Source organism: Brachycentrus maculatus, unplaced genomic scaffold (genome assembly GCF_059751285.1).
Source record: "Brachycentrus maculatus isolate JH-2025_06_01 unplaced genomic scaffold, ASM5975128v1 h1tg000012l, whole genome shotgun sequence".
In the NCBI taxonomy this organism is placed as follows: domain Eukaryota; kingdom Metazoa; phylum Arthropoda; class Insecta; order Trichoptera; family Brachycentridae; genus Brachycentrus; species Brachycentrus maculatus.
The window spans coordinates 485,027-507,681 of record NW_028280766.1 but is presented as its reverse complement, the minus strand read 5'-3'; the positions used below and the strand labels follow the sequence as shown (position 1 = coordinate 507,681).

The 22,655-nt window shown below is 34.4% G+C and overlaps 1 protein-coding gene across 3 annotated transcripts in view; it reads left to right on the top strand.

The window, feature by feature from the left end:
* Positions 1 to 22,655, top strand: part of LOC148313424 (3-phosphoinositide-dependent protein kinase 1-like) — a 212,884-nt gene that overhangs the window by 167,509 nt on the left and 22,720 nt on the right. The window contains exon 1 of one of the 3 annotated variants that reach the window (XM_088262908.1): positions 18,847 to 20,096. The exons of 1 other annotated variant lie outside the window; for it this stretch is intronic. In XM_088262908.1, the coding sequence (XP_088119034.1) occupies positions 19,962 to 20,096 (135 nt within the window). In that variant the 5' untranslated portion in view covers positions 18,847 to 19,961. Of the gene's footprint in view, positions 1 to 18,846; positions 20,097 to 20,794; positions 20,916 to 22,655 lie in introns of those variants that run through there. One more of the 3 variants, XM_088262930.1, reaches the window with a different exon arrangement.

Here is a 22,655-nt window from a genome sequence, read left to right as displayed (position 1 = left end):
TGTATTTCAATGACTTCGATACTTTTTATTGAAAGGGAAGATCTCTCGTACTTTTTTTAATGATGGAGAAGATAAACTTGTAAGAACGCAGCGCAACACCCTGTCCGATTAAAATATAATCTCTTTTAGATGGTATTTAGAAATGGTAGGAATCGTAATTATTTACACTAAAAATCTAAATTTAAAATGCATGAACACACGTATTATTTTCGTTTACATATTTAATATTGGCGCAGTGTGACTTGAAACCTTTTTTATCTTACTACCTACTCAAGTCGCTTAAGCTCATAAGACTCTAATCTCTTCATAATGAAAAAGTTTGAATTTGAAATAATCATCGTTAATACATGACAAAATCTATAATGTATAGGTACATCATTTTGCTTATTTTGAGTGTTTACCCATGACAATAAAAATCCCTTTATCAATTTCGAGTGTTGTTGAATAATAAATAACATCACATATTTTTGGCGTCCAATATAATAATAATAATTTTTATTTTTGGATCACTGTTTACGTGTTTACCTTGTTGGATTTTCCTTATTTATAATTCGGTTTTTCCCAGTAAATCGACTCTGTAAATATTATAATACACACATATACTGTCGTAATTGTAAAAAAAATGTTTAACTCGCGCATTCGAGATTTATTTTTTTATTCGTACAATTTGTCGTGCCACCAAGAATTTAATATTGCCTCAAATTTTTGTTTTAAAAAAAAAAAAACAAAAAATACCTACGTAAATATGTTTTACGTTATTACAATTTTCTGTGAGTGCCAGCGTATGATTGACTAATGCAATGAACTAGCAGTAAACATGTTTTTTCAAAGATTTTTTCCTCATTGCTCAAATCATATTTTATTATTTTCCTCCTTAATGGATTGTTTACGAATTCACATTTACTATATCATCTTTACAAATTTGTTGTTGCTTGTAACTAATTCTATTTATACCGCGTAGGAATTTTCATTATTTTTTAACATTTTTCGATTCCCCAATGCCCTATTTTCCTTATCATTTCATTTCATTTCTTATTTTCTTCTATTCTTCCAGAATATCTCCACGTAAATACTATCACAACTCACAACAAACTTTATTGAAGCTAGAAACTCCTAGAAACCCTTTGCATATATTTTTTTACTACATATTAGGCATACCGTTAGTTGCCTTCCTACAATAATTAAATTCGCAGATATTTTGAGGGTCTTGTTCCAATCTAATTTTGTATAAAAAAGTATAAAAGAGCGATAAAAATATTCAGCATATGCATAAATAATAATTATAATGGCCAATTTAAAAGCGCCATTTTCGTGAAAAATCATCTCAAGGGCGCTTTACGATTTACGTATTTTTCTTTTAACATTTTTACAATGAAATATTTTCGCACAGATTAATAACTACGCAATTAAAAAATGAAAGTGAAATTTATCATTTAATCTGGTAAAGGTGGAAAATATTTGTTAGAGTCAAATCGGAAATCATCAAATTTCAAAAGATGAACTAGATTCTCATTTTATGCTGTTGTGTAAAATACAATACGATATATTTTTCAACTTTTTAAATTCATTTATATCATCACTAATTTAATTCATAGCATCCCCTTTTCCTCGCGTGTAGAGGATACAGAGATATCCAATAAAACAATGTACAAGAAATTGACATATTTGGCAGTAATTTATTAGCATTAACGAGGAATTATCATCATTTTACTAATTTAGTTTTTATTTTAATTTTTTAAACGATTTTTTTTTTACTTTTCCTTAGCTCACTTGTGTTCATTTTTTATACTTGCATTCTGTAGAAATTAGTTCAGATATGTTTTTATTTTATACTTGTATGAATCTATGCATTGTTTTGCTTATTTCTTGTAAGTGTTCCTTAATAAAATATAAAATTAACTAATTTACTTCAATATACTTACGTCATATTTTAACGTCACAATGCTTTTTTGTTACATTTATTAATTTCTATCTCAAAATTGCATATTACATTGATTAAAGTTAGAATATACGTAATTCATAAATATGTCTTATTGTTCGACGCGATTATCATTATAAGTAGCTTGTTTTTTTTGTGAACGCTGTCTGACAATTGTTGTCGTAAACATGACAATCAAAATAAGACGTTTTTTAAAAAGAAAACAATAGTTATCTCTGTAGTACAATCTGTAAACAACCACCACCAAGACAAGACCCCAAGTTGTCTTGGCACGAATCTTCCACAACAACAATGGCTTTTTAATATTGGGAGTTAGAAGTAGCTCGACGCCCTCCAAACGTCATCGACGATCTATAATATATACAGGTATACAACTTAATGATCTTACTGACGTCTGCCGTCTGCTTTTTTTCTTATTATTAACCCAGCGACTTTCAAAAGTTACCAATAATTATAATGAAACCTGAAGCCTCAATACCTGTTCCTTTTCCTGGAAGCTCTCACGATTTATAAAATGAACTGAGGTGTTGGATATGATTATTTTGAACGAATATTTTTAGAAGTTTAGTTATTTAGATGTTTAGAATGTCTCTACTATGTATCATGATTTCAACGTGGTGTCTGTTAATTGATTGAATTTTCTGTCAATTAATTTATTGAATTGCCGACGATCTACACAATATCCCTAACGACAACATTTTGAAATATGTTATGATACACATATTGTATATACAGTACATTGCTACATACAGTATATTGCTACGTTGAATTGATTTTTTTCATAGCATGTTATTTCCTGTAATTACGTGATGTTATAGTTCTAGTGGTATGTTTAAAAAAAACAATAATATATAATATCACTATTTAGTATTTTTTCTAAAAATTTTACACGTTTAAATTACTGCCTAATGTTTTTTCAGACTTCAACTGTTTTCTGACTCCAAATGTTTTGATAACGCTATATTTAATCTTCAGTCTGATTTTTTTTAATGAAAAGCTTGTATAAAAATAAATCTGCCTAATAATATTGCACCCGGCGGATGTTTTCGTGGATCTTGTGAAAGGTGCGCGTCAAAACAACTGAATATTAAATCACCTGCTAAATCAATAAGTTACTCCCAAACAGGTAGTCGAGTAGGTACCTAAAAGTAAATAAGGAGATTCGATAATGTTTAGTAGGCTCGTGATTATAACATTAAAATGAATAAATAATTGAGGCTAAAAATATCTGCCTTGTTAACTTTACAAGTGATTTTTCGTGTTATTTCATATTCTGATGCAAGTTGTTTACCGACCTTAGGTGGTAAACACAGTCTCGTGACTCACATTATTAAACCTCATTCACCGACGGTCACGGGAAAAAACATGTTTGTCCATTTCGCCTCCTCGTAGAGGATAATTCAATAACACACTTCTCAGAAGTACAGTCAGGTCCCAGTGCAGCAATGTGTCTGGCGCTGCTCAAAGTTCACTGTACACATAAATATTCCTTGTGTCTCCTAATTTATGGAGCCCATATTTCTTGTTGACGCGTTTGAGTGAAATATGTGGCCTTTTTTTTAAATCTCACCGGCGCTGGACTGATTTTTAGATGTTTACGCTGGAACTACTTGGTACGTTATCTCGTGGAAATCCCGAATAGTACTCCTCACTTCTCACCCGTCATGCACTGATTTGGCAGATAACAGTATCTAACAGTTGTTTCGACACTTTTATCAGATAGGAATTGGAGAGTGATGTTTTTATTTTTTTTGTGCGTACGTTTGTTTGACGTCAATCCATGTGTTTTTTTAGATGGGAATTGCATTTAATATTTACCTTGCTTATTATGTACAAGGCGTATCGATCATTAAGTGGATTTTTATTTCTTCTAACTAAATAAAGATATTTTATTTCAATCTGCGTTGGAATAATCAAGAACTTCTCAGCATCTGCTCATCGCTGGGAGGAAACCACGTAAAACTCCTCAGAAGAAGGCGAACTGTTGCCTGTCATCCGGCATTGTATGTTGGTTTATGTGTTACTGCCATGGTGGGGAATTTAATTTCAACGTTCATTTTAGACTCGACGACAAATGCATGCCTTTATTCAAATTAGCGATGCTTAATGTTTTCAGACTCACATCGTCGAGTTTAGTATTTGCTCGCAAGCTGCATATTAAATACTATCAAGCATCCGATTATTGTCTACGCCGGAGGAAATGTCATTTTGAGGACATTAGCTTGACCGTCTGTCTGGCCCCACTTCCTGCCAGGGTCGTGTTACAATCTTAGATTTTAAAGCAGCCATATCTCCAAACTATAACAATCTAATAAAAACGTTATTATTAAAAAACAAAAAGCAAATATGTAAGTCTCTACCGGATTCACCAATTTCATTCATCAAAAGGTTAGGTAGATGATTCAAACGATGCTTTTGTTATCTCTATATTTCTACTAATACTACCATCACGCCGTTTCTCCGCATGGGTAGGCAGAGAGGATGGAACGCTACTCTCTTCTGTCCTGACATACACTCCTCGCCTGCTTCACACCCATACATCTAGTCATACATACCCTTCGATTACGCAGACTTTTGACACCACCAGATTTTAGGTTCTGATTGATCGTGCCAAGTCTTTTTCGGTCGTCCTCGTTCTGTTTTCCCTCTCACATTCGCCACATATATTTTCTTACTCATTCTCTTGTTATCCATTCGCTCCACATGTCCATACCACTATAAAAAACTCTTCCTAATCTTTTCAATTATTATGGATAAACATAATGTTTGCATTTATATCCTAATTGCGGTTGATCTACCGAGTTCAACTGGCTTCCGCTACCCATCCATTTATATTATTTCCCATTTGTTGATCAGGCACCGTGTCGCCGCCAATTCGGTTTATGCAAGTTCAACAGACTCATAATTAACGTCCAAAATGCACGAATGCATGGCGCTAAAGGCTAAAGGACTTCACCCGGACACGATTCAGGACCGCGTCGTTCCCAACATTGGCTGTTCATTTATCAGATCAAGACGAGCTACTAATCACATATGCATGCCCTTGAAATAACACGGTTACTGACTGCAATTATTCTATTCATACATGCTTTAAATATGCAATAATCTTTTTCCTGCTTTTTCTGTTTCAAATATTTTTGATGCCGAGTTCTGGAACTTCAGTTCGATGCAATCCGCAGATGAATAATTCTTTCATCTCAAGCCTTACGGTAGTATGCAAAAATCTTAAAATGAATATCAATATCATCGTTGCATACTCGTTTTTAAACCTCTTTCTCGCATATTATTTTCGCAATATTTCGTTTAAAATACAATCGGGACAGCAAAACAGTTATCGTAAGATTTATATAATACTGTATGTACCTATTTATCTGTTATTATTTGTTACTTATAACGAAAATATGAACTTTATACTCTTTGTAATGAGTAACTCGAGTTAATGTCTTTTTTTAAATTTACAATCATTAACTCAAGGATTATCCAACATTCAGAAAGAAAAGGTTTGCCGCCTTTTCTTGGGTCCAATTTTCTAGCATAATTTAATCGTCTTCTTCTTCTTCTTTTTCTTATTCTTCTTTTTCTTATTCTTCTTTTTCTTATTCTTCTTTATCTAGGACTGTGTCCTGTTGCTCTCGGGGTCTGCTCCTAGGAGGTGGATAACCAGCTATCTCTCCATCGTTTAGGTGGTCTTCCTGGGGTCTCTTATGCATTTGTCTGCTGCTATCCTCACCACTCGATCCGAACTTGCTCTTCCCGCATGATCTCTCCAGAAACGTCTTCTTACTCTTCCCCATCGCACATCCATTTTGACATCATAGATTCTTCTTATTTCAGAGTTACATGTAGCATTTGAATAAAAATCATATCGCTGTATGAAATTCCGAAAATGAATTTATCATTCAATTAAACTCAATCGTATTATGAACAGTGACCATGCCTATAATGTATTGTACACTCACTTGCCATTCAAACAAAGAATAGCGGGCATTTCTATAATGTAGGTACATATTTATTTTCATTGATATTAACTTTAGTAATTGGCACAGAGTGACCACTCTGTTTTGCACGATATTTCATCGTGTACATGTACAGAGTATCCCGAGGTCTGTCAGTTCCAGACTCCTGGCTGGACTCCCAAAATAGGGCCGCTAACTGGTTCATCCGCTACCGCGCCGAAAAACAGTTTAACGCTAAATTTGACTATCGCATGGGGTAAGAACTACGACTCATTTGACCCTAGATTATGCGACATCTAACATTGAAATAAATACAAATTAAATATAATTTAATTATTGTTTTTAGGATACCTCCATAAATCGAAGTAAGTACAAAAGTTTAAAAGTTTCAAGGGGAATAATTAATATTTTATAAAAAGATTTAGTTTTTTTTGGGATCAACAATGAATTTTATTTCAAGGGGTCTTGTTAACAATATTTTATGTAATGATATCTCAACATATATGAAAAAATACATGAATGTCTGAGCATTTACATAGCTTGTGACTTGTCATATGCTGATTCAAGTGGTGACAACCACACCACACAAATTTCGAAAGTTATATTTATGCTTCATGTTACACGTGTATAAAACGATCACTCTAACGATCCTATGATATGTCATGGGGTAGTATTTAACGAAAATTGCGCTAAATGAATTACTCAAATTTATTTTATTTTTATTTATCCCTATAAACATCCAGACGTACAAATTCTTCTTCTGTATGTGTGTAGAGATATCAATAAAAAAAATTAAAAGTGCATCGAAATTCTAAATTTGTGAAGAAAAAATTGGAATTATTCAAAATATTTGTCTTGTTTTCCTTCGAACTTAATATTTATTAGATTTAAGTTTTGTACTGATATTTCTAGGTGGAACTGTATTTTGTATAATAAAATAACAACTATGTAATATTTTCCACATTAATTTTATTTGACCAGCAACCGGGTTTTGTCGTAACCGACATCATGAAAACTGAGCTTTTTTCAGCAAGTTGATTTCAACTCCTGCTTTGTTGTGTATATAACATAGAATTTTGTCTACCCTCACACCAGTCTGATGATGTCAGTTACGACGAAACCCGGTTGCTAATCAAATAAAATTCGTGTGGAAAAAATTATATTGTTGTTATTTTATTACATAATATTTATTTTACTCGTTAAGAAAAATGAACATCATAAGTGAATAGCGGCCTTGTTAGTAATTATTTTTCGGAATTTGCAAATCACATAATAGATACTAATCACTCATTTCACTCTCATAAATTAAAATTATTACACCTTATTCCATATAAAGGCCAAATTATGAATTATCTTGAAAATTTATAAATCCAAAAAAAACTAAATTCTAATAATAATTTATTAAATAATATATTGTTTCAAAATTCTTCACCTTTGCTTTCCATTTTTCCTTTGTTTTCAAACTCCGCCCCTTGACTAACCCCCTCCCCCTAACTTTCCCCACTCCTTATTTATAGAACAATTTTATATTTTATAATTTAGTTATTATACAGACCTGAATGATGGAAGTTTAACTTCTGAAACATGTAGTCAATAATAAAACTCAAGTGGTAAAAAACAAGTTTTGTTTTCTTTAATCATTGTATCATAAGTGAATGCACCGCCATAATTCTCCCTTAAGTTAACCTTCTCTGTCCGGTTTATTTGAATGAGCGTTTTGTTTTACTCACGCATTAATGCGGGGGAGAACAGATTTATTAATGTGACACGGTTGTCTTGTCGCGCATATTACAATTTCGCAAATGCGTATTCCACTTAATCAATCTTCAACCCCCCCCCTTTCATTTTATTAATGCAAATTTTATTCTTGTCAAAATACATAATACATGCGTCTTTTATTGTTCAACTTTATTAGCTGTAGCTCTATATCATTCGCGTAATGGTTCTCGGAATGTATAAATCACGGTAATTTTGTGAAAATGTCCCTTCTGTATTTTTATTCCATTTAGCGAACATTTACAATTTTCGTCTTTATTATTTCCATAATATAATAATATTTCGCGAAAGAAATCTTTATTTCTTTTGTATCTTATTATTTTAAAATGGTAATACATAATGATAAGGAATAAATTATTGAATTATCTTGATTTTAACAAGATTTTGAGCGTGTCCAATTTTTAGTCCCCGTATATTAGATTTTGCTCCATGAGTTTTGTTTATATTAAGACATAAAAAAATAAAGCCACTTGAGATCTACCCAAGCTCCTTTGCCTAACCGTCAAAATATTATGAATTTTTAAATTTTATATTGTTTTAGAATTTATCAGTCTTGATAACGAAGCGGTTAGCTGTGAAACCGGTAGACATTATAATTAAGTTATAATAAAATATTTATAGTGATTTTAAAACAATGTGACATTTTAATTATAAAATGGAAAATCACAAAGTTAGTGCTTCAAATATAAATTGCAAATTAAGATTTTTTATTGATATCTCAACATATATGGATGAAAATAATATAGAAGTCTGGGCATATAAACCAACCTATGACAGGTTGAAATCCCTGTAAATGACCAGACCTCCAAATTATTCTTCATCTATGCTGAGATATCAATTAAAACATTGGTATCTTGATTTTTTACAGCAGTTATTGAGGAATTCTAAATATTCAAACCTTAATAACTATAACGATAATTCCTATTAAATATGCGTCTTGAAAGCTTTAAATGCAATATTTCCTCCGTTTTAATTATTTACCACTATATATTTTTTGTATTCGTAAATTCCTTTTAGTAAAACATCGTTTTTTTTATACAACTTCAGCAATTTCGTACCATTCCGAAAACCTTATCTGTTATTGAATTTTTTGTCTGTTATTAGTTTCTTGGTAACGTTTATCGCTATCTTCATTTCGACTTATTTGACATTTTTCACTTTAAGCTAATCGACGCCTGATTCTTTTTTTGTGTTCGTAACTTTTTACACCAATGTTTTTCATGTTTCTACTCCCCTATCACGTAAACTATGATAGTGTCATGATAACGATTCTTAAATTGTTTTTTTTTTCTTCAGACTACAACATTATTTTACAAAATAATAACATTATTTGCTCTTAAATACTTACTTCCGTAATATAATATTTAAATTACAATTAAAACACATTATAGTTTTACTGTACTCATCAGTACAGTTTTATTTCATTACTTATTTATCATTATTTAATTTTTGTTTGACAAAATTGACTGTTTTAGATGGAATTCTATTTAAATTGTCACTTTACTCTCAACCGCATTTGTTTATTAATTATCTTTTTTCTAATTATTTTTACTCTATTTTGTAAATACTTTTAATGAACATAAAACAAAAGTTTTATATAATTAACTCCATATTTAGTATTCTTACGTATTACCCAAATACATACTTCAAACTCACCCTAGTAGTCAAGTTAAACCGTTCCGAAAATACTCCTGAATATAACTTTTTGTATTAAATTATTTACAAAAAAAAATATTCATTACATCCACCAGCGAAAATATAATTTCAAAGTCACGACCACGATGAAATCTGGACAACTTTAGTTATTGAAGAAATTTCCTCTCGTAGTAGATGTTTCGTATCAAACAAAATATCTTGTTTTAATTTCGGGATTTGATATCGGGCCACCTGCGACCCTATTTTGCGGAAACATGTTTAGCTAATAGACTTTCTTAAAGTAAATATCGGTTTAAAAAAAAAACGTTTAATCCAGAAGGTTCGACTCGGCGTCTGAAAAGGAGGGGCAGGAGCAGGGGGTTGAATGTTGAAAGGGTGGGTTAAACCTTACAAGGCCTGCTGTCTGACCCCTCCTATAGGATGCCATCCCTTATTCGAGCGTCCAACACCCCCGATTCCAATCTTACGTCTTACATTCACCACAATTTAATTTAAATACTAGTACATTTCATGATAGTAGTAGAACCTACTCGAGTACGAGCTCGGGTTATTCGCCTAACCAATAATAGTAATAATAAATTTGGATAAAATATAAATATAACGACATTTTCGTAAAATATGCACTACCTCAAGGGCAAACCTCAACCAAATGTTTCAAGTATAGATGAACTACATAATTCATTGTTTGTTTTATTTACACAAATATCATGTTTTACATGTAGTAGACCTAACACTTCGCGACATAGTAAGAAACTCAGAAATAAGAAAAATCTGCGATGTTGAAGATGTTGTGCGATGGGGAAGAGAAAGAAGATGTTTCTGGAGAAATCATGTGGGAAGAGCGAGTTCAGATCGAGTGGTGAAGATAGCACCGGACAGCAGCATAAGCGGGATCAGACCCCCAGGAAGACCACCTAAACAATGGAAGGATAGCTGGTCTTCCACCTCCCAGGAGCGGATATACATGTAGATATTATAGATACTAGCAGTGGCGTGCTCAGATAATTAATTTGGGCAGGCAATAGAGGTAGGTAGTAAGGTAAGGTAGGTACTGGTTGCGTTTTTATATGTCACGGGGTTAACTTAGGATGGGCACTGATTTTCTGGCTACATGGAAGGCTGGGTACTAGTTAATTTGTATAAGTACTCGTACTTATACTTTGTATAAGTACCAGTACTTTGTCCTCTGACCATACGAATTTATATACATACATATATTGGAGAGGTTTGGCGATATTATAACCATGCATAACTTCCTCATGTCCAGTATCTCCCTTAAGAGACATGCAGAAGCTCTCCCAATACTGTGTTTAATGTAAACCATTGGTTTATTTATTTTTTAAACTATACAATAAAAAAGCGACCAAAATCATTGAATAATCTATAAAAATATGTAAAAATGTAAATGTAAGTTTTTCTAATATCTTAAATCTCATTAATTGATTCGACAGTCACTTTGTGCTAATAATAATAATAATAATTTGGATAATTTGTATAGCGCCATTTTCGTAAAATACTACCTCAAGGGCGCTTATAAAGACATAGATAATAATAATAATAATACATATGATGATGATGATAATGATATACAAAAAATAAACGGATTAAAACGTCGTCAATCGTTCTCGGGCCGTCGAGTCTGGAGCGCGGAAAAGATGACAAATTAAAACGCCTTCCTCTTGATCCTATGGGATGGAAAATGGCCAAGGTGTTGGGCAGGACGCCTCCCTGAGCGATGGTCGTCACGCTGGAGGGCAGCTTGTTGAGCTCCTCGTCATTGTGGATGGCCAACTTCCAACTTGCAGACTAGCACAGTCGGGTTCAACACAGTTCAAACGGGACTTCGCTTTTATCCTCTTTTGACACCTTTCCGTTATCCGACATGATTGTTTTGTCTCTGAGGTTTTCGTAGTTCGATTTCATCAAATTTAACCGTTTAAGCACACGTTCCAGGATCGTTATTGTCTTTGCACATTTTTATTGCAGTCATTTATTCCCGAGAAGGTAGGGGTTTCGGATGAATACACTATGGTTGTAACGTACCCTTAAGGGACTAACACAAAGCACTTTTTAACGCCCGATGGCCACATGTGTTCATTCGGCACAGATTCTTGGAAATACACTACACCGTTTAGGACCGCATTGCTATATTGAACTACGCAATGATATTCTTGATGCACTTTCATCAGTTAACAGCTAACCTTTGTAAAATTATAACTTTTAACCATTTCAAGTTAAACCAATCACAATATTTATAGATGAGCAAAAAATTGCAGACTTGAGATGTAAATGTCCGGAGAAAATTAAATAAATGATGGAGCGTGGTTCCTCAGCAGCCACGTCGGGCGCTCGAGAAACCCACGCTAACATCTATGCATTTTTAATTTATGTTTCGCTTAGTAAATACCACTATTTCTTTTGCAAAATTTTACACAAATTATTACGTATTATACAGATTTTATGCAAAATGTGTTAACATAATTACATTTTGCACAAACATCTATGAGGATTTTATTGTACCTTTTCGTAACGATTTCGTATTATATGTAGGTAAAAAATACAATTCTTGTGCTTATTATTCACAAATGGATTTATTGGTAATAACTATTGTTATAAAAAAGACTCACTAAGTTTGATTAATGTTGAAAGTTTTATATACATATGTTATTTCTTAGAGTTGGTTGTTATCCGTGCACAGAACACTAAGTCTTTGTGATTTTTTAAATCGCATTTGCTATGTAAATTATTGAAAACGATTGCATAAAATTAAGAAAACGCTTTTCTCTGTAGGGAATAATTATTTAAAACTGAATAACTAATAATAATAATAATAATTTTATTCCGGCTTAACTAAGCGGTGGGTGCAATACTTGGACAGCCATTTTTTGTCAGTTTTGTTTACAACTGCCAAAAAGACAAAGTATTACAAAATAAAATAAGAATAATGAAAAATAGAAATATAAAAAGGGTGTTTTTTGCCTTCATAGCAAAACGGATTTAAAATTACTCATAGTGTACCTACCATAATTTATAAAATAATTTTATTTACAAAATTGTTCATACAAGCAGACCGGTAATTACACAAGGTAGAAGTAGGGATATTTATATATATATATATATATATATATATATATATATATATATATATATATATATATATATATAAATTTATATACATATATATATATATATATATATATATATATATATATATATATATATATATATATATATATATATATATATATATATATATATATATATAATATATATATAAACATATGCATAAAAACATTTCAAACACTCAATACAAAAAAAAATACTATTTTCCAGGCCACAATTTCCTTTCAAGTAAGTGATATTTTCACCCGTGTTAAAAGAGCGTGAATAAATAACCAATAACCGGAGAAGTTACTACCCCTAAGTTGTTGTAATTCATAAAACTTCAGAAAGTGATGGCCGCAAGATATAAGGGATGCGTGCTTTTGATCTCCCTTCCTCTTTCTCTTCTCGTCCTCTTTTACTCACTTTTAGCAGTTTTCCCCTTCCGCGTGGGGCACGGAACTAGTAAGCCGGTTACCGCTCCAACCCTTGGAACTTGGACCATCCCCTTTAGCGTAACTCTACGTGCCTTATGGAGATAATTGGAACTGCGGTGTGCGTCTGATCAAACATTTATCATTTTTATCGATTTACAGTTTGGTTCATTACCTACCGCTTATCGAATATTTTTTCTTTTGGGTTCAATCTGGACAATATTTATTCGACGTTTATTATTCGATCCAATAATGTTATATCCAATAGATGTTATGATCCAATAGATGTTTTTTTTCGGGTGTTCTGCATCTGATTTGACGACGATGAATATTGTTTTATTTTAGAAATGTTTTTTTTTTGTGTTTTTATTTATACACAACAGTAGGAAAAATACCGCTACCGTAACCTATGATAAATGTCAAAATGTCGTGTAATCAAAAAGAGGTCTCTGCTTTTTTTCTTCACACGAATTTTGCTAGATTTCTAACGTACGAATGGGCGCTTGAGTATTGAAAATATATAAGTTCAAAAGTTTATGTTGTATCGATGTTTAAACATGATATAAGTGTAAGAGTATAAATAAGATCCTTCGAATTCCTTTAATTTAAATTACTTCTTCTCTGTGTGACATCTATAATAAATCTGAAACCCTTCGAGAATCAGTCCGGTGTAGCTATAAAATTTTGTTTAAAATATTGCTAACTAAAGATATTTTTTTACGATTACAGATCGTAAGCCTTATAAATGCCTGAAATTTCTGATTCCCTTCCTTTAATTGCTTATTTTCTGTGAGACATCTATATTATGTATTGATAACAACCCTTCGAGAATTAGTCCAGTATTTGTGTGGTTGTAAAGTTTTATTTAAAATATCAGTAACAAAGGAAAAAAAACATTATACGTTTGAAGTGATATTGTTCGTATGTGGGTATGCGGAGCTTAAGGGTGATAAGATCATTTATTATTACATTTTTCCACAGTCTGACAGCCTGAAAAACCAATTCAATTACTAGCGTTTATAAATGTCGTCAGTATACCGTCGCTCCTAAAGTAAAAAAAATATTATATTAGGAATGCTATTTTCACGTACCTACGTTTCTAAATCGGTGCGTATGAACTATTACCTTTTTAATTAGTATGAATTTATAATTTCAATCTGACAACAAAGTTGTTAGTTGTATTCTTAGTCATGCTGCGCGTCATAGGAACGCGCCAGGCAGACCACGTGTATCCCACGCCGCGCCGCCAGTACTAGCTGGAAGGTAGGGCGTGTTCCTACTACCTACTACGAGTACGAATTCATTGATCGCACACCACGTGTACACAATCATAATATTTCGATACTATTTCCCTGCTCGTCGCTGACTGGGAGATTCACTAACTAATATTGCAATCGGAATAACGTGCATACGATTCAAGCATTATTCTTTAGGATTAAATACCGCGAATAGATTAAAATAACTTCACTGCACACTTAGATTCAATGAAATTTATAAACTCATGCCTATGGCGAGATAGCGTACGAGATAGATAACCTAGAATTTATCCTCTTTTTTTTGCCTAGAATTTTCACTCATGAATTACATGAAAATTATAAATTATAGTAACTTTAAACATACTGAGTAAATCCTCTCACGAGTAGGCCTAGGTTGTAAAACTTAAAAAGTTGAAGCCTGAGTAGGGTCATGATAAGCGGTGTTGCATAAGCCATAGCTAGGTTTCAGAGTCACTCGGACGTTAGGTAATTTTAAAAAAAGTTAAATTCATAATATTGTGGATGTACTGTAACCTAAAATATTCAATTTCGCGTTAATGATGCATATTATAAAGTTTTCAACGATCCATAAACTGGCAAAATACACTAAGTAGTTTGAAATGTTTGGGATTATTCAAACAGGGATTTTAGAGTTTACGTCTTTTGCCAGTATATCCACGATATATTCTTTTTAATACAAGTCTTTTTTCATACATTGACTTATCTTAATTTATTTGAGCAATTTGTTTTAGTGGAAGCTAAACATGGATCTGGCAAAGGAAGGGTGTAAGCAGAGTAAACGCTGTTGAAATGCGCTCTCTCAGACGAATGTGTGGAAAAAACCATTGTATGACAGAATTACGAACGAAGATTTAAGAAAAGCATGTATGGATGAACTTGGAATAATTGAAAAGTGCGAATGGACAGCGAGAGAATGACCGAAAAATTGTATGCAGCGGATGTGAGCGGGAGAACAGAACGAGGACGGCCGAAAATGACTTGGCACGATCAGATCAATCAGAACCTTAAATCTGGTGGTGTCAAAACTCTGCGTAATCGGAGGGTATGTATGACTAGATAGATAGATTTATGGATGTGAATGAAACGAGGAGTGTATATTAGGACAGAAGAGTGTGGCGTTCCATCCCCTCTGCCTATGGCTGCGGAGAAACAGCGTGATGGTAGCACTAGTATTAGTAGTAGTATCTGTTTTAGCCACCCTCGCGAAATAAATTCGAATCTGTAAGAAGTCGGTCGAAACTTTGGTCGTAATTTACCGGTCGGGAGAACGTTCTGGATGCGCGCAGGTATTCGAAACAGGGTTAAATGCTCGGTATCCACCACCCTTTGGAGTTCATCCCGAACACGGCGATAAAACAGGTGTCCCTCCATACATTATTCGGTGAGGCTGTTCCCGTATGCGACACGTGTTTCCCGCCAGAATCGATCCTCGGCGTGGCGGGCGTGCGCGCGCAGCTTCCGAGCTCCCCGGCGCTTCCCGCCTAAATCAGCGCCGGATGGGGTAGCTACCTAGCCTCTCGCGTACCTACCTACGCCGTATCTACTACAAAAAGTACCGTTCCCGCTCGGAGGCGAACTAACTTTCACCGAATTCGGCCGCGCGGTTTACGCGCCAGAAACCACGTGGTGTTTTTCGTATTTTTTTCCCTTCTAAATACTATTACTCATTCCCTGTATTTCTCTTACTTTCATTTGGTTTTCTATGATCAATATTATTTTTTTTACATGGGAATTGCATTTATTTTTACTTTGCTTATTATGTACAAGGTTTATAGACCATTAGTGCATATTTGTTTCTTCTAGCTAAATTCAATATTTTTAATTTGAATCTGTGTTGGGAACAGGAGCGATAATCGTGTGTGCGCCAATCAGGAACTTCTCAGCATTTGCTCATTGCTGGGAGGATAAATTTTCTATTACTCATTCCCTGTGAGAGTATATTTCTTACTTTACATTTGATTTCCTATCACAACAATTCATTATACAAAAGGGCCATTCTATAAAGTAACCATTTTTATCACATACATTTTATTATATACTTTTTAAATATTTTACACGGCTTTAATGAATTTTAGAATATATCCCAATTATGATTGAAATAAAATCTCTATTTTATGGTTAATTTAAGTTTTAATTAAATACCACCATTTCTTAAAATCTACACTAGATTTATCTCTCCAAACTGCTGTACATACCTTATTTCTTTTGAGATAAAATATTTATCTTCTTAAAGACGATGAGAATAATTTGTGTTTTATAAATATTTTACCTGGAATAAAAAGGTTGTCTGTCGGAACGCCGTGTCGTTTTACAATTTCACCGGCGGGAGAGAGAGGGATTAAATGAAAATTTTCTGTCAAAATTCGTAATAAACTCTTAAATGGTAGCATAATTTCAAGATCAAAGCTCCATCTTTTGTTTTTCCCCCGACGCAGACGGTACCCAGTCCATTACGGGTCGTGCGGCATTGTAATTTCTCAAAGAAAATATGTTTTCCTCTCCCCCTTCCTTTACAGTCCTATAATTAATGTACACAAAATAATGTTAATGGCGGACTGTTTTTGTGAGTGGCGTGAAAAATACGGACATCATTAGCCGAAGGGAAGACGCCAAAAAACGCATTTTTCAAACGCGTGCTAGTAATTAAATCGCTCACCTTTATTTAACTGAACCTTGGTATTCTATTTCTTCTCGTAAGTTGTGTTTTTGCCAATTTTTTATTACTCGGTATAAAAATTCTGGTGGGTTTCTCGAGATTTAGCGGCTGTATTAGGTATGCATTTGTTTTTCTTTTTGGTAAACGGTTTTTACAGATAGAACTGAATGCACAACATAAGTAAATAAAACACGAATAGACATGTCTTAAATTTACAATTTGACTAATGTTATGATATTTGATTATTTTCGTTTATGTTATTATCTACTGTGAACTGTACGATTGATGATAAAAATATATGGTATTTTTTCATTTTTATTTTTTATTTGTAAAGAAACACGACCGATGCCTTCTATGCCTTATCCTTACCCAACTCTAATACCTACCCTGATTAAAAACTCTGTACACGTCACTGCGTCATGGAGGTCTCTGGTTCAATTACCAGGGGGGTCGAAATAAATATTTTACTCTTATATGTATTAAATTTCACCCTTGACTGGTGTAAGAAGTGCAGGACTGATCACCTTGCCATTATGCAACTAACGATCATGATAAGACTACATCGATAAGATGCAGTATCCTATGCACCATTGGATGTGGATAAGGGTTAGAAGAAGAATAATCTATTTTATATGTATATATAAGTCATTTTTCATATCATTTTTTATCATTTTTTTATCCTTCAAATAAATAAACATTGTTTTTACTATATATTTTTATAGTACAATTAACCGTTATAATATTATAAGAAGAATGGGTCGGCATCATAGTTTTAAGCATGTGAATCGAATGAGTGAAGAATATCTTCCTCAGATTTGAGCTTTTTTGGGAGATTTTTGAAAGTGAATTCGATCGGCGTTGTGAGTATTGCAAAAGTATTGATTTCTCTATTCCATTTTGTTCCTAACTTAACGAATTTTGGCAGATTGTGTTAATTTCTTTACGGACGTTAATATTTTCAATTTTCTACCGATTGGCGCCATTGGCTATTTTTTTTGTTGACATAACGTGGTTTGCAATGTGACTACTCGTTTATGTAATTATATGATACTTACGTTTTTAACTACACTCGCTTGTGTATTGTTTTGTTTGTCGATAGAAAAGTGATGTGCATTAAAGCAACGTTGTTTTTCCTAGTTATTAATGAGTCTTCGTCATTAGAAACGGCGTCATGTCATTACTAAGCGGAGGCACTAGTCGTCAGTAGGTGACAATAATCACCGCGTGAAATTACCGACACTGATGTGTGGAAGCGAAACTTGGAACTAGCAAGGGAAGGACGAAAGCAGAGTGAACGCCGTTGGAATGCGCTCCCTCAGACGAATGTGTGGAAGAAAATAATCGTACGACAGAATTCAAAAACCAAGATATAAGAAAGGAATGTAAGACTGAACCAGGGATAATTGAAAATATTAAGATTAAGGTGGTGTGGACACGTGGAGTGGATGGATAACGAGCTAATGACTAAGAAAATATATGTGAGCGGGAGATTAGAAGATTAAGAAGGGTTCTTTAAGGTGGCATGGACATGTAGAGCGAATGGATAACGAGAGAATGATTAAGAAAATATATGTGACCGGGAGAACAGAACCATGACGGTCGAAAAAGACTTGGCACGATCAGATCAATCGGAATTTCAAATCTGGTCGTGTCAAAAGTCTGCGTAATCGGAGGGCATGTATGACTAGATGCATGGATATGAAGGGAGCGAGGAAAGTATGTCAGGACTGAAGAGTGTGGCATTCCATCGTCTCTGTCCACCCCTGCGGAGAATCGGCGTGATGGTAGTATCTAGTAGTAGTGGTGAAGTGACTTTTTCGGCATTCGGGCGCAGTTGCACTTTGCTCGGTGCATCGGCGTACAGGCGGGTAGGTACCGCGCGGCCCACGTGGTGGCTGATGTTGTAGGTTGTCGGGTCCAACGCCCTCGCCCCCCGCCCCCGCCCCGCGCCCCCGCCCCGGGGCCCCATTCAGGCCCTTCCCCTCGCGCCGCGGCTAGACCCCGCGGTCCTGGAAATGCCCTCGGTTCAGTTGCACTTCGAACGCGTCGCCCTTATGACGTCAGCCCAGTTTGTCGGGAACGTAAACATGTAAACAAATAACAAACCCAACTATTAATAATAAAAAAATTAAAAAGTGTTAGTTTCAAATAATAAAAAAATATATATATATATAAACTGAAAGTTTTCAAGTCATTTTTGATCTGACGAACAAATTTGTTTCTCGTGTTTGACTTATTGGATCGAGTGTTTTTTATTCAGTTAAGACTTCGTAAATGTTCTAAAGTGACTTTTCAGACACGTTTTTCTCATCTCAAAGAACTGAAAGTGTCCATGCGGTGGACCACCGCGTGTAAACAGACGTGTCCCGCCAAAGTTGACGCGGCTCAGACGTATACGTATTGTAAACAAGCACATACAGCCGCTTGTTTTACTAGGAACCCACACCACTAGGAGTGGATTCGTCTGTATTGTGACGCGCACACTAGCGGAAAGCTCTTCCAACACAGGCGCAGGCGCTACATACCCATACTACTGGCCGTGTCGGGTAGGCGCTTACACTTACACCACTACGCCGCCAGTGTTTAGTCGGCGCTTCACACGGACGTACACATAAATAAATGCACTTGCGCGTACCGTAGTCTGGATTGTATACGTTACGATATTTGAACCGCTCAGAACTCTGAACCAGTCGTTCAGTTCGCGTTTGCCCGCGTGACGGTAGAGACGTCCGCTCTCCGCATACCTACTATTCCGAGTATCACTTGCTCAGTGTGAATCGTTTGAATAGTTTTCAATTATTGTTGTTAGAAAAAAATATATTGTTTGAATTTTTGTGAACATTTTGCCGAAATATATTTATTCGGTCGAGCGTATATTAGCCATTTCCGCAATCGTTGTTTTGATTGCGAACGGTTGCGAAATCATCCGCGGGGAACTTTCGAATGGTTGTTTGTAAACACCGTTGCTTTTACCTGCAGAGTTGTTTACGTTCCGTTTAACCCACTTTGCTCATCTTGAAATTTCTAGTGTTATTCTCCAAGTGCGTCGCATTCGGTGAAGACTCGAAAGCTTTCCCGGACGATAGAAGTGAGTTATTCGGATTTTCCTAGGCTTGTGAATGTCCGCTAACGGGCTTCGCGAGTGAATCGTTCGGACGAATTGAGATGAGTGCTTTGGCTATCAGAAATAAGAGGAGATCCCGCGGAGCCGACACTCTGCTGGAAGCCGCTAACAGGATCCTCAGGATTCTGGGTGTGAACACCAGCAAGCAAGCCAAGCAGCGCGCTCACAAAACCAAGGTAAGCAGCCGCAGCCGTGTCGCCTTTCCACCCTTTCACCTCACCATCTCGCAAACCCGACATCTCTTCTCGGCGAGCGAAAGTTTACTCGGCCGCTGGCAATATAATTCATTCCAAAAAGAAAAAAATCCTATAACGTACAGCATCAATTTTGTAAGAATTTACGTCAGATTTTTGTAATATTATTTTATTCAAAATAAGACATATTTTAATCAAAACAGTGGTTGGTAACGTGTAGTTTTTAATAATTTCTCATCAAATTTAATTTGATTGTAACGGACGATTTTTTTTTAAATTTTCCAATAAAAAGTTTATTTTATTTATATCTCATCAAATTTCATTTGATAGCCAAGAAAGATTTTTTTTTTTAATTTTCCAAAAAAGTCAATTCAAAAGACAAATGTCATTAATTTTAAGTGAATAGCCGAATGATTTGAATTTTTCCATAAATTTTTTTTTGGTTTTGTGAGATTTAATGGACGTTTTTATTTTTGAATTAATGTGGGTTCGCGTTTGAAACGCCAGTTTGCTTTGATTATTCACTTTCTTCGTAAAAAGCATTCACACAAAAATGTGCCGTGGAATGCGGTACCTACTGTAAATGTGGCCCATCGTTTGACATAACGGTCGGGGTAAATACCTCCGCCGCCGTGAGAGTCCGGCCAGAATACTTTCGGTATAAATACCTGAGCGGCCTCCCGAGGTGCCTCCCTCGCGCTCGCCATTCTCTCTCGGCCCGCCGCTGCCGGCGCTCGTCGCCTCCTGCTGTTGCTGCTCTCCTGTCGCTCTCCCGTCGCTGAACAGCTCTAGCATTTCAAGGTGACAATGCTATTCCTATGTTTGATCTACATGGTGAATTTCTTTGAAAATCCGATTATTTTACACTGTTAAAAATCACGAAGGTCCCAGCCCAAAATCTATTTGTAATTACAATTATCCGACGCATCAAGGAATTACAACCCTTTATTTAAACGTTTCATTTCATTCCTTTTCGGGAAATCGCTTCACTTCAACATTATCATACTGCTTAATATATTTAAATTACCAATTCTACAAATGGTACAAAATATATCACCACAGCAATTATCTTTACAAAATTACTATTCAATTGAAGAGAGATGTTATGTTTTGATCTCTGCGTGTTTTTCCATCGCTATCCTGTTATTGATTCGTCACCGTTGTTTGTTACATGAATTGAGATTTTCCGTTGTACGAGTACACAAGTCACTCTAAATGGCCCATCACTTAATAATAATTATAGATAATCGGATATTATAATTATGTTAAGATACGTATGCTTCGAAAAATTCGATAATTTAGAAATATTTTTTAGTTACAATTAGTATGTTTAATGTACTGAATTTCAGACGTAGGTGCTTATTATTTTATAATTTTTTGTGTTGCTTCCACGTTATGCATTTTAAACATTGATCAATTATGCAAATATAACGGTGTTATTAGCTTCAACGAAAACATAACTTTTCAAACGGTGCCTGCGCTATGACTTGATAATATGTTATTATTGATAACAAGACAAAATAACACGCCTCAAATAGATAAATATTATAGTAGCAACCGTTTCCTTGTTGTAATTGTGAAACTCATAATTTCCTCGGGATTCATTTTTATTTTTATTTTACCTAATGTTCGCAGTTTTGCATAATGAAAATATATATTAGTAATAGTAGGTGCATTTTCTTTTTTTTAGACAAAATATGTATATGTTTTGTGTATTTACTCTAACTATATTTATTAAAAATAATTGTTATCTTAATTATGAACGTTTAAATGAAATTGCAACAAATTTAAGTGTATAATGAAGTACCTCAATTCGTCTTTCTTATTGGTGAATTTTGTTTACCAACATAAGTCCTATTTTCTCTAAAACGAATTACAATCAACATTTTTTAAACAACCACGTAGCGAGATGTCTCTTTTATTGAATCAATTAATATTAATGGTTAGATTGAATAGACGGAAATGTGATATGATGTGATATACATATCGCTACAATAAATCTCCATGAACACTGTCCATTATTGGTTCTAGTATGGAGAAATATGTGTGTCAATATCATGTTAAAATATTATACTGCTACGTAGTCGGTATACAGTTACATATTCATGAATTCTTTCCCCCGCTATTAACAGAACGAACAAACAAAAATTAATTAAAATAGCTTCTACAAGCGTGTTAGACGATGAGCCAACACATTTCCGCAATACATAGCTCGCTACAGACGTTATGCAAGGAATGAGGCGAATTGCCTTTCTTACCTATTGCAGCATCCTGCACCTGACCTCTTTTCAGCTATTTACGTTTGTTTGGCCTTAGATCGAACACGATTGTGCATACTTGCAGCTTTACGCCATCTTAATGCGCGGTATGGTGTGCCACATAACATCAGTCGACAACTAACTACATAATATCTCGTCTACAATGGATAATGGTTGTCTGCTCCGACTAATTATCATCGCGTAACTCAAATCATTCGAGGAACAGCGCTAGATTTAATCGCAATTTTTAATAACGAATTTCATAAAATTGTGGTTTTATATT